Raw genomic sequence first — 9,902 nt, 5'->3', positions numbered from 1 at the left:
AGAAGGAGGGAATTCCGGAGGATTTAACATGGCGAAGTTTATGGAACATCAAAAGATCGTCGAGAAGCAAAGATCAATTGAAAGGAAATTTCAAAACCGGGAGAGTAAGAAAAGTCGTCTTTCTCAAGAAAAATTTGGGTTTGATTATAACAAGCATAACATTCTTCAAGCTAACACTTCAATTATGAATGCCCAACAAAAACATGTATGGCAAATCGAATTTGACAGGATTCAAGCACAGATTGAAAAGCAAGCTGGATTTACTAATGATGACGATGATGATGGAACTGATGATGAGTTTGATGTAATAGATCCTCTAGATGATTAATGTATTAGTTTAAGTTTTAATGTAGCAATTTAAGTTTTGATTTGGTAATGTTGTTATTCATTCTAATTAATATTAGTTTGAAATGAAATGTTGAAGTTTATTAATTAGAAAAATAACAATACATAATAACTTAAGAAAAATATATAACATAACTTAAAGATCTAAAAAATATAAATAACCTAAAGATTAAGAATAAGTAACTAAAAAAAAATACATAAAATCATTATCTTTCATGCTCTGCCCAAAGATTTAATCTCAAATCATCTCTATTCGGTTCTGAATGTAGTTAGTCATTTGACCATAATTCCTTGCAGGGAGGCCTCTTTCTGGTTGAATCTTCGGCCTCAAATCTTCATCTTCATAGTTAATCCAATCCGAATCACGACGGGTTTCCTGAATTACCATGTTATGAAGATTTATGCAAGTGAACATAGTCTTGTGCATTTCACGAGGACTCAACCCAAGATATGGGCCACAAATGATAGCGAACTTCCTCTTCAAAATTCCAAAAGCGCTTTCCACATCCTTCCTCAATGCCATTTGGGCATCATTAAAATGTCGGTATGAAAGGCCCAATGGACCAGCAGGAGGCTGACGGTATCATTGAACCAAGGTGGACCATTTTTGGTAGATACCATCCGCAAGATAATAGCCATGAGTGTACTGATGGCCGTTGATTATGAAACGGACAGATGAAGAAATTTCATACTTCAAATCTTCAAACAGAGGCGACTTGTGCAAAACATTAATATCATTTTGTGAACCCGGAAGACCAAAAAAAGCGTGCCATATCCAACAATCATAAGAAGCGACAGCTTCAAGGATAACTGTTAGTTTTGCATAATGACCCTTATATTGACCGACCCAATATACAGGGCATCCTTGCCATACCCAATGCATACAATCGAGACTACCTAGCGTTCCTGGGAATCCCCTGTCCTCATTCTCCCTCAATGTTTGTCTAACATCTTCGTCGGTTGGTTTTCGTAAATATGTTGGGCCAAAATGATTAATTATTACTTCACAGAACAATGAAAGGTAAGTGTAAGAAGTTGTTTTACCCATACGAAGGTACTCATCGTTCGCATCCGCTGGAGTGTCATAACCTAGAATCCTTAAAGCCGAAGTAACTTTTTGTTCAGGACTATGACCTCTAATATTCAGTGCATCAAACTGATAATTGAATTGAGGATTTACTTGACAAAGCTCTTCAATAATATTTTTCACCAGATGACGAGGCATGCGGAATCGACCTTGAAAATCTCGATCAGAGTACACACAATTCGGAAGAAAATAATCGTGCATGAGCTTCTAATGGTAAAATTCCTTCCCTCGATACGTATATCTTCTTGATAATACTTCACTGGGCTCTGGAACTCTTGGTATTTGGCCCATATGTACAAGCATCAAAATTTTGATTAGTTTATTATCTTCAGCTTCCTCTTCGTCAATTTCTTGCAACCTCATACGATACCTTTCTTGCTGTAACCTGAACCGATTCATAATAATATCCCTTTCTTCATTGGATCACGACATTGATGATTATGAAATTTAAAATTGAGAATATAGGTGAAATATCTGTAGAAGTAGGTGTGAGTTATCTGGAGAGGTAAAAGGGCGTATATATAGGAACCATAGGGGGGAAATAGTCGTTGCAGAATAACTACTGATCGATAATCATAGTAGTATCGCCAGCGTTGTTATTTAAAGCGAGCGATGTTGACAACAACACCAGCGTTAAATTCCTTAGCGCCAGCGATATTGTTAATATCGCTCGCTAGAATGTCTATCGCTTATCGGTTTTCCCATAGTAGCACAATCAGTTTGTCATGCCACCTAGTATGCCAAACATCATCTTTTTGGCAATGTGCATAGGAATAGGCCTAATAGTTACGGGACACCATTGGGTGCCCATAGCAAGGTGGAGGCTGCACACAATACCTTTTTCTTCCGCACATGATACAGAAAATCCGAGTTCAGATTTCAGGAAAGCTTTAAGGTTTCTGAGAACAGAAAATTATAAAAGATGACCATTCTCCTCCGTTAGATACTCCGATGGAAGTTCTCGACGGTGGAGATGCCATAAATAACCTATATTCCGAGTTGAAATCTCTCAAACTCAGAGTAAAGGTATCACAGTTGACTCTCTCCTTCTCTCTCAAATCCCAGTTTCAGCTATTTGACGGTGTGTGTTTTTTTCTCAACTTAATCAGGAATTAGAGATGGAGAATGCTTCATTGTTGGCCCAGATTTCGAATTGCCACTGTCAAAAGGTTGGTCAAAGAAATAATTTTGATTCAGTGGAATTGAGTTTTATCTGATATTAATTTTAGGGTTTTTTGAAGTGCAGTTAGAAAAGAGTTTGAGTCAAATTGTTGTATCCAATTCCGAAAACGAGGAGAGAAAGAATGGAGATGTTGAACTTCTTTCTAGTAAGAACTCGGGTACACAGGGCGGAGTCAAACCCATTCATAAAATTAGAACAAGAAGGCAAGAAAGAGTGAAGAGTATGTGTTTGCATTTGTTAAATAAAAATAGAGTTCATGGTTGTAGTAACCCACATATTATATGCTTATTGTTGGAGTGTATAAATCATGATTTTGTTTGTGTGCAGAGGGTTACATGAAGTCGTTACATAATTATCCCCAGCGATATGTCGCTCTTAAAATGATGTACTTTGGTAAACGGTACGTTTTAGTTACAGATATACAATGTCTGTATCGCTACTCTATCGAATTTGTCAACTTTGCTATTTCAGCTTGTGTTTTTACTAATCATGTTTTATGTTATTTGCAGGTTAAATGGATTTTCTTGTGAGGGAGAAAATCCAACTGTTGAGGTGCGCCTACTTGTTTCTGTGACTCCGTGTCTAACTTATAGTTCGTAACCTAAAGGAAATAAACTAGCAAGTCCTCTTCTTGCACTAGCTAGGCTGCTTCATGCTAGAGCCATCATCATTTTATCAGTCATAGATTGATTTTCTAGTATTATATCAATAAATTGAAACAGCTACAACATTATTAGGCATTCTTTTATTGTCCTTGCATATGCATACTGGCACAGTGACACTTCCATGACATCTAGCTATGAGGTGCCTAACCATGTTCCTATGGTGTACTATATTAATGGCTAGTGGGTCGGTGTCGGGCACGTATTAGATTTAGACATTTACTTTTACTTATTTTAGTTTTGTCATCATCCAGTCTGAATTGTTTGAAGCTCTCGTGACGACAAGGCTTCTGGTTGTTGACAAGTCAGAGTCACAATACTCTAGGTGTGGGAGAACAGACAAAGGTGTTTCTTCTGTTGGGCAGGTAAACCAAATGCTAATGTCTTTGTAAGTTTATTCATGCATGGATCCTTCTATATCTGTCTGAAGCCATTATTGGCTATCTTGTGTTTGTTCTACTGTTCATTAGCTACCATCTGACTGCAATACAATTGATCGTTCTTAAGGGGCCCAAAGTGCATCTCATGGATGGGATAACAACCTATTATTCCTTTTTCACGAGTCAAATCCATGTAAACCTGCACGTTGTAGTGGAAGGTAGATGTCATTGGATGTCATTAGTTAGACTTGAGAGTGGAATCTTGGTAGTTCATCAACCATCAAGTGCTAGAGTTCATACGTTATCTTATTATGCCCTCCCATTCAAGTGATTGTTATTTTTCTTTTTCAACGAAATCATTCGTTTTTTGATATTTTGATCAGGTAATTGCTTTGTTGCTACGGTCAAAACTCAAACACACAGGGGAGCATGAAAACTGCAAGCCAACACAAGCCATGTATGGTATGTCATCTTCTCTCTGTTAATCTATTTTCTTTTGTTTTTTTGTGATCGTACATAGTTTATTTGTGGGAACCGTATAGTGTTTTCTGGATAATAGGCGGTGGACATGATTATCATGAACCACAGGTTCATCTCCTAAACATTTGCCATGTCTTTCTTTTCTTTAATTTTTCTGTCTTCTTTTGAAAAATGGCCTGGCGGCATGCGTATTTTAGTGAAAAACAAAAAGTTTAGACGAGGCTATCCTGAGTAGTTAGTATATTGCTCTTATGATGACTAGATGCTGCACCCACTTTTTTTTCTCAGATAAAGAAATTGACTATGTGAGGGTGCTGAACAGAGCCCTTCCAAATGACATTCGAGTCATTGGCTGGTGTCCCGTTCCTAGTGATTTCCATGCAAGGTTTGGTCAGCTTTCCAGCCACGTTTTCTTATTCTTCTGTTATAGGATCTCTACAAATTTCTTCAAAATTACTTCACTGTGATTTATTTTTTTTTTGGTTGTTTTTCTGCCATGTGAATGCCTGGACTTAAATTGTCAATTTTCTTAACAACTCCAGGTTTAGCTGTTTGAGCAGGGAGTACAAGTACCTTTTCTGGAGCGCAAATCTTGACACCTTGGTATGCAAGTCTTTGCTGCTCTTTTTGCGAATATTTTCTGCATTGATATCGTATTTAACCGGCAATTTTAGGTACTAAAGGATTCTCATGAGCACTTTCTTTTGATGTTTTATTAGTCAATGCAAAAGGCTGGTACGAAATTTGTCGGGGAGCACGATTTCAGGAACTTCTGTAAGATGGATGCAGTGAATGTGCACCACTACATGCGGAATATTATATCATTCGATATTTCTTCTTGCGATGAAAGGTCAACTTTGTCTCTCTAAGAACTCTGTCCCATTTTACTCTATCTGTTTACATGTGTCCCCTTCTTAAGAGGAGCCATTGCGACAAACTCGTGTTCCATAACAAATGTTTTTATTTTTTATTTACAGGTCCGGAGAAAGTCAGCTTTGGGCAATGACCATTAAAGGTAGTGCTTTTCTGTGGCACCAGGTCCGCTGCATGGTTGCTGTATTATTTATGATTGGTGAAGGTCTTGAATCCCCTTCTGTGCGTAAATTATATCCTTAATCTGATTGGTATTGATAGTCTAATGCGTTTTGCATACCTTTTGATTCATGAAAACCTTGTGTGGCCCCATGTTGAATCCTGACTACCTTAATATCTATTATTTGCATATATCAAATAAACTGTGCTTGGGTTATAAGAATGGCTAGCAAGAAAAAATGGTACCAATACAGTAGATCAATAAAATGGCGGGTCTTATTTTATGCACCAAAAATGTTAATAACTGCATTGTTAAACCTCTTACAATCTACGTTACGCGATGGAGGAGGCCGTGGATTTTTCTATCTGATAAATCGTTCTCTTCCAATTTTATTCCCTCTTCATTATTATGAAAGGACTCAGCTTGAGCTAATATTCAAAAATGTTATGTAGGTGATAGATGAATTACTAGATACAAACAAGATTCCAAGGAAACCGCAGTATGTCATGGCAACTGAGCTTCCATTAGTTCTCCAGTCATGCGAATTCAAAGATCTTAATTTTATCTGTTCACCAGGTATATATATGATGGTAAAATTTCAAATTCTATACTGTTTTGTGTAATTCTTAAATCATGTCATCCTATAATTCTGGAAGATGACTGTATGGTAAACTAATAATCTTGCTGAATGAGTAACTTTTTTTTTTCTGTTCCAATATAGGCTATTTAGTTTCATTATTTAACTATCGAGGTTCAACTTTTGACCATTTTTGGCGTGACTGAGAATGTAAATGATTCAGTTAAATACGAGGGAATAAGTGAAGCACTAGAGAAAGCTAAGAAGATCAAGTCAAAATGACATTGATCTTGTAATCACTTAGATCTGATTGTAAACACTATGTGTAGATGCAGAGCAGGGTTTGATGGAGCACTTAACAAATGAGTTCAAAACTTACAAACTCCAAGCTGCTATCTTTCTGGAGGCACTGCTAAACTGCTCTTCTACAAATGGTAAAAGGAAATATGGGCCCTCATGAAACCTTATTTGTGTGATTGCCTTTTGCTTTAGGGATTGATGGTAGTTTTGAATTTTCAGATCGAGGTCCCTCAGTAAATGGCAAGAAGAAGGCAACCCACATCCCTCTCATATCACGGCCAACAGAACGTGAGTGCCATTTTGATATGCACCCTTTTAAAATTTAAGCATTTATAATCTTATATGCAAAACAGGATGATCTTTTTGTTCTCATTTGTCTGTTTAATTAGCTTGCTCATGTTCTGGTCTACTGTTTCATAAAGTTTAAGCTTATGTTGCCACTGTAAATCTGCAATACATTGTTGTTGCCCTTTCTTGCTCATGTCTCAGAATATTTTTCCATGATCTAGATCTCAGGCTCTCAGCATATTTGTGTGTTTTGTATCTTCCTTATAATATGATATGCTACTTAACTGGTTGCAGCATCCTATGATGAGCGGCTGGCGAAACATAAATCGAGGACAAAATGCGGAGTTGATTAATTTGGTTCATCAGAACCATTCACACATGTTCACAGTAGGATCTTCTCAACCTGAGTTTAATCTTCGATTCAAGTCGAGTATTCCAATCATTATGACATACAAACATTATTGTCTTGTCTGGAGTAATTTTTTTTCTTAAAGCATTTTTTTGTTGCACTCATTATGACATACAATCTCTTAATTCTCTTAAATTTAATCTGAGTATCGTCTTTCTTTGGCGTTTTTATCGATTTTCTAGTATTTTCAAATCGAACATTTGACTGGTGTGAAAGTGCGATTTCCCTCATGCACATCTGTTAAAACCTAGGCATTTATGGTATGCACACGCAGTACGCCTTTGTGTCTAGTTTGGCAGACTGCATTCCACATGCGTCCGTAGATTCTCACCTTGATCACATTGAGAGTTGTCAACTCAAAGAGTTGTCTAATTTTCTGTCTACCCGAACTTTAGTATGGCAACATGCCAAGAATCTGTCCTTTTTAGAAAATCAGAACGCTGAAATCCTATTATTCGAACATGACCATAAATAGCACATCCATGGTCGTACGGAGAGGTTAATATCCCTCAATCTTATATCCACCATTTATCACCATTATTAGTACTAAACAAGAAACATAATATTTTTAAAATACAATACGAATTTATTAATGCAAAACTGTAACATTGTAAGGAACTACATAAGATTAGTGGTTGACAGCTTGACATGCGTCAAGTTAAAAATAAAATAAAAATAAAACTCTCCTTGTGAATTTCCATTGAATGGAAAATTGATACAGAAAGCATTTTAATATCTTTTCTGTTGGTTCTAATCTATGACTTTCTTAACAAAAATATTGGAAAATTAAAATAATAGAGAAAGGCAAACTGCCTCTATGAACCTCTGCATTGGTGAAAATCCAAAAACTTCCCATGAAGAGGAGCAGCATCTTAAATATGGCAGCCATTAGATGGGGCTAACATAGTTGGCAAACCTACCTGTCACCGAACAAATAAGAAAATATTGATGTTAGAATCTCTGCAAGCAGCATTTACAGATAGAAGTGAAAAGGAACTTCTGCACGTATAGTGGGCATAAGAAAAAGAAACTACGCTTAAGCCTTCCGCAATCAATGGTTTGTTATTGCATAAGAAAAAGAAACTACGCTTAAGCCGATAAAATATAACCCCTCAAGGTACTCCTCCACGGAATCCTCCTATTCAACATCTGACTCTCTTTGCTTAGTTTCACCCCCAGCTCCACCTTACTCCACAGCTGAACAAGCTAAAAAACTTGTACATTATAAACCTTAACTTCTTGATTATAGGCAATCCGACAGTATGAAACTCACTGGTGGAGTCTATCAGTACCGTGATATTACCATGAGATATCAATGAAAAGAATTTAAACACAAAGCATTCTAAACTTACAGCATAACTTGATAATGAGGTCAGGGAGAAAGAAAAATATTCAATGTAATGACACACTTGAGTAGTCTCGGGTGAATCAAAACAACAAAAATCACATAGCATCTAGTGTTAGATGTAGTCCGCAGTTCACAGTCTTGCCACATTAGATAAATGAAAAATGTTAGAGTGTGTCAAAGCGCACATAATTTCAAGTAAAAACAATTTATAGGATTTAAACCCTGGAAGAACAAAGCACACCTCTCACTTAGTAACTTTATATCATACTGGTTTCTTCAACAAATATAAGAAGTACAGTTGAAAATGACAATTTCATCTATAGTCAGGGCGTATAACATCATAAATCTAGCCAGAAGCTCTTATATAACAGTAAAGATTAGCAACTGGCACTAGCAAATACATTTGCAGCACATTCAGAAAACAAAACATTCACCAATTGTCAGTATCACTTCAATCTCTGACAGGGATGCTTCCACTAGTATGTGATGACTAGTTTGGGTTTAGCAGTGTGCAGATTATGCTCTTGATGTTCTCATGTATTTTGTCTATTAGAAAAAAAAAAGGCATACTGATTGTACAGTTTATACTGAAATGTCTTGCCGGATTTATTGATAGGAAACTTCCTTCAATTTCAGATGAATAGCCTAATCTCAGTGATTGGGACAACAGTATATCCAGAGGTCAAGTTGTAAGGATAGCTTGAAATGAGTGATGCGAGAGGTCCGCGTAGGAGAGTTTGTGCACTGCAAGCATTTTGGGTGGGTTAATATGATGACATTTCTCTACATCTGGGTGGGCATTTTACATGACGACATTTCTCTACAAAACAGACTTGATATGATGGCTGATCGGACCCAGAAGAAAGAACAAATGCTTGAATAAGATGCCGGTGATGGGTCTGAACTTATATCACGGCAAGTGGAAAAAAAGAATGGATTCTATATTGAAGAGTTGCTCTACTAAGTGGAAGTGGTACTAAGATAATTCACTGCAAGCCCATCACTTGCGCCTGCAAAAATACAGCATACTTCTGTTGTTGTGGATCATTTGAATCTAACCAATTAGTATGCACATTATTCTACTGTTGTTCTAGCAATATTATTTCACAGGGTATATCATCTATCCGAAAGAAAAACAAAATGCAATAATTAGACTAACCGTCAGTAGATGTGCTGACTTCAGTAGGAAGCTTAGAGACAAGGCAAGCAGCCGCAGTCGCGCTGTGAATTGGGTGCAAGGTATTCAAGAACAATGCTTCTCTTCTTAACCTTCAATTTCAAATCAATTCAACACAAAAAAGAAAAAAAAAAGACATTTGTATTCATAAATCAATGCCCCAGACACAATTTTAACCAAAAATAAACAAAAATCACAAAATGGTTTTAAAAACTACCTTCGAGGGGTAGAGATTCGAGCTTGTTGGAAGAGGAAATTTGAAGATGAAGTTGCAGTTGGAAGTGAGAAGGAATGAGAAACAGTGTTTATAGTTTTCGTTGTTTTACAGAAATTACGGATAAACAATGATGTTCGAGAAATCGAAGCTGCTGCCATTTGTTTTTCTGTGTGTAGAGATGGACCAAGAATTATTCTTTCCCCCTCTTTAAAAAACCCGATGGACCAAGAATTATTCTTTCCCCCTCTTTAAAAAAACCGGATGGACCAAGAATTTTGGAGTCAAAAATGAGCTCTGCCTTCTCTCCTCTCTCCTTGCCTGATTACTCTCCTCTCTCCGACTAGTTTCCCCCTGTTTTTCTCTGTCTTCTTCCTCCAACGGTCCTTTTTGGTCGGAGCTCATCGGATGTGCTAGCC

At 36.9% G+C, this 9,902-nt stretch overlaps 2 protein-coding genes across 5 annotated transcripts; one reads left to right on the top strand and one right to left on the bottom strand.

Annotated features, from left to right (window-relative positions):
* Positions 1-2,320: 2,320 nt before the first annotated feature.
* LOC113357248 (tRNA pseudouridine(38/39) synthase-like) lies at positions 2,321-6,918 on the top strand. 3 transcript variants are annotated; one of them, XM_026600600.1, is made up of 15 exons: positions 2,321-2,458; positions 2,542-2,601; positions 2,679-2,835; positions 2,943-3,015; positions 3,125-3,167; positions 3,532-3,642; positions 4,041-4,119; positions 4,426-4,522; positions 4,680-4,740; positions 4,857-4,987; positions 5,115-5,232; positions 5,623-5,746; positions 6,083-6,181; positions 6,267-6,335; positions 6,630-6,918. In XM_026600600.1, the coding sequence occupies exons 1-15, from the start codon at positions 2,384-2,386 to the stop codon at positions 6,686-6,688; spliced, it is 1,356 nt and encodes a 451-aa protein (XP_026456385.1). In that variant the 5' UTR covers positions 2,321-2,383; the 3' UTR covers positions 6,689-6,918. The 3 variants fall into 3 exon arrangements, with proteins under 3 accessions (XP_026456385.1, XP_026456384.1, XP_026456386.1); XM_026600599.1 differs by having other exon boundaries at positions 6,077-6,181; XM_026600601.1 differs by having other exon boundaries at positions 2,379-2,458; positions 2,679-2,818; positions 6,077-6,181.
* A 454-nt stretch (positions 6,919-7,372) lies between these two features.
* On the bottom strand, positions 7,373-9,684 carry LOC113361598. 2 transcript variants are annotated; one of them, XM_026604793.1, is made up of 3 exons: positions 9,487-9,684; positions 9,252-9,361; positions 7,373-7,664 (listed from the first exon to the last, which is right to left on the bottom strand). In XM_026604793.1, exons 1-3 carry the CDS (start codon positions 9,642-9,644, stop codon positions 7,633-7,635), a joined length of 300 nt encoding a protein of 99 aa, XP_026460578.1. In that variant the 5' UTR covers positions 9,645-9,684; the 3' UTR covers positions 7,373-7,632. The 2 variants fall into 2 exon arrangements, with proteins under 2 accessions (XP_026460578.1, XP_026460577.1); XM_026604792.1 differs by lacking the exon at positions 7,373-7,664 and adding an exon at positions 8,990-9,102.
* Positions 9,685-9,902: the final 218 nt, after the last annotated feature.

This window comes from Papaver somniferum, chromosome 3 (assembly GCF_003573695.1).
Source record: "Papaver somniferum cultivar HN1 chromosome 3, ASM357369v1, whole genome shotgun sequence".
NCBI classification, from domain to species: domain Eukaryota; kingdom Viridiplantae; phylum Streptophyta; class Magnoliopsida; order Ranunculales; family Papaveraceae; genus Papaver; species Papaver somniferum.
The sequence above is the reverse complement of the archived record's forward strand: the minus strand, read 5'-3'. Positions and strand labels throughout refer to the sequence as shown.